General features: G+C 37.4%; 1 protein-coding gene across 1 annotated transcript; it reads right to left on the reverse strand.

Annotated features, from left to right (window-relative positions):
* Nucleotides 1-871: 871 nt before the first annotated feature.
* LOC113233282 (lipase 1-like) lies at nt 872-2,207 on the reverse strand. Its single transcript, XM_026468345.1, has one exon. The coding sequence runs from the start codon at nt 2,205-2,207 to the stop codon at nt 999-1,001; it is 1,209 nt and encodes a 402-aa protein (XP_026324130.1). The 3' UTR covers nt 872-998.
* Between the last annotated feature and the right edge of the window lie 305 nt (nt 2,208-2,512).

Below are 2,512 nucleotides of genomic sequence, written 5' to 3' on the forward strand. Positions count from 1 at the left end.
CTTCGGGACATTAATTTAGAAATCATTTCCCAAATTAGTCCTACTGGGAATTGAACCCGGGACTTCCTCCATTCAGCGCCCTCACTACAAACCGTTAAGCCACAGAGGTTGTCAATTTCAACGTATTAATTTCTATCTCTCTTTTACTGGAAATCGAACCCGGGGGACCTCCTCCATTCAGGGCCCCCACTACAAACCGTTAAGCCACCGAGGTCGCTAACTTCAATGTATTAATTTCTGTCTTTTTTATTGTTATTTGGCTGCAGCAGTTTGTAAGAAATATATAATTATCTGACGTCCTTCATAAAGGAGGAGTTCAGGCCAAAGGGTGTCATATGTCGGCGATTCCGAGGCAGGTTACCTGACACCAGATTGCGCGATACGACGCCGACAAGTGCACTTAGTGTAGATTAGTTATTTAGTTTTTATATTATATTATAATATGTATGTTAGTCCTTAAGCTGTATATTATATGGGTCATGTTGCCTGATCTAATTAGAATAAATAAAAAAAATATTATCACATTGAATCATAATTAAAAAAAATCACATTATTACATAATGCTTTAATAAATACACGGCATAAATTTCAACGAAAATTAGGTTAATAAGTAACAATTTATGTGCCTTATACAAAAAAATCTACAATTTAACTCTTTGGTGTACATCTAGGCGTTATTATTTAAATTTGACATAGTTATATTACATCTGCAATAAGTAACAAAATTAATCCTGGGGTTTCTATTGGAAATGAAAGTACTTTTTTCTGTCTTAAAATCACGCATTTTTTTTTTCGAACAAACTAACGTACAGGAAAAAAGTTTCATTTTCAATGTAAAGCAACCGCGAAAGCTTAAGAATGCGGCCTGAAGTTTTTACTTTTTAAAATATGAAATTGAATAATGTTTTTTTCGTAATCTCACCTGATTTTAACCAACGATGGGGCCGATGATGTTACGTGTTTGTTCAAGCGTCAGGACGTACGTCTTGGTAAAACATTTAAACATTAACCTTATTCAGATGTTCCAAAATCTTAGAAAATACTAACTGCGGTGCTTTTATGGCGTAAAAGTGGTCATTGTGGCTCCAGTACGGGTCCGGCGCAACATAATATTCAACGACATTCTGCAATTTCGATCTCAATATGGCAATGTCTTCCAATTCGGACACATAATCGTTGCGAGCACATATCAACACAACAGCCGATGTTATCTTAGACACATTATACTCTGGAGGAATTACCGAGCTATATTTTTTCAAATTTCCTGCCATTCCATTGTCAAACCGTTGAAATCTTCCAGAGGTAATAAGTTGGCTGAAATGAATCAAGTCTTTAGTTGATATGCCAGATATTAAATGTCCAAACACAACGGCTAAGTTTCTAGGCTTTATGTAACCTCGTTTATATCCCGTCGTCAATGCGAATCCAGCACCACATATATCTTCAGGAGCAAACTGACACAAAAACTCTATCACGAAATGGACAATTTGTTGTCTTCCTAGCAACTCTCTTAAACCTAAATGTTTTAAAATTGTTCCTAGAGGCGCGTGCGCTTGAGCTAATAATTTAGGGATGAAACTTCGTATATGTCGCAAATAGGCCACAGGAGCTATTTGGAAGGATATTTGTATCTTGTCATTATATTCCGGTCTCAAAGACGTCATGACCAAAAAGTCAGTTGTACCTTGTGAGTGTCCGATATAATTTAATTTTGTTTGTTGAGTGGCTTCTAAAACGTAGTCCACAATTGCAGGAATGTCGAAATAGCCGTGTTCGTCGAAGGTGTATTCCCAAAACTCTGGATCCGTGTCAGGATTGAGATGAACATGTCGGCGCGAGTACACGTTGCCGCGGTGGTTAGCTGCCCACACATCGTAACAGTTCCTCGACAGGATGTACCCGAGACCTGTTTTAGGTCCAGGAAGTATATACTCATCAGACGAGTCGTAAATTCCATGCATTGTCACTACCGGTAAAGCTTTGCTCGTGCCATTACATTTCGGTAAAATCCTGAACACGCGCAAGATGTACCCGTCATCTGTTGTCACTGTATGTTCTTCAGTAGGGTATTTATATTTTGTTGTGAGTTCTGTGAAATTTAAGTATGTGTCTTCTATAAAGCCTAGAGCTTTCTTGAGGGGTCGTTTGTCGGGTAATGAGATGGTCAATAGTCTATTTGGCCTAGTCAATGAGTATGCGTAGTTCATTGCCACTAAAATAATACATGTTATTATTTTCCATATGGTCACGTCCATTGATAATATTTCGTAAGAGTCGCGGAAACGTATGTGTTCAGCGTGAATAAATGTTGGGTTTTATAACATTCGTCTGACCTTAGTTTGAGGTCTTAAAAAATATGTGGAAGTATAATAATGAAGCCCGAAGGTGGAAATCTCCATCTGTATTTAAATTATTAGATACAATAGTGACTAAACAAGATGACTACTACATCACAGGTGCCATTCATCAAACATTTATTATTATTATTTATGAGACCAAGAGACGGAACGAA

The sequence above is a fragment of the Hyposmocoma kahamanoa genome, unplaced genomic scaffold (assembly GCF_003589595.1).
Source record: "Hyposmocoma kahamanoa isolate Upper Pololo Valley unplaced genomic scaffold, ASM358959v1 78, whole genome shotgun sequence".
In the NCBI taxonomy this organism is placed as follows: Eukaryota; Metazoa; Arthropoda; class Insecta; order Lepidoptera; family Cosmopterigidae; genus Hyposmocoma; species Hyposmocoma kahamanoa.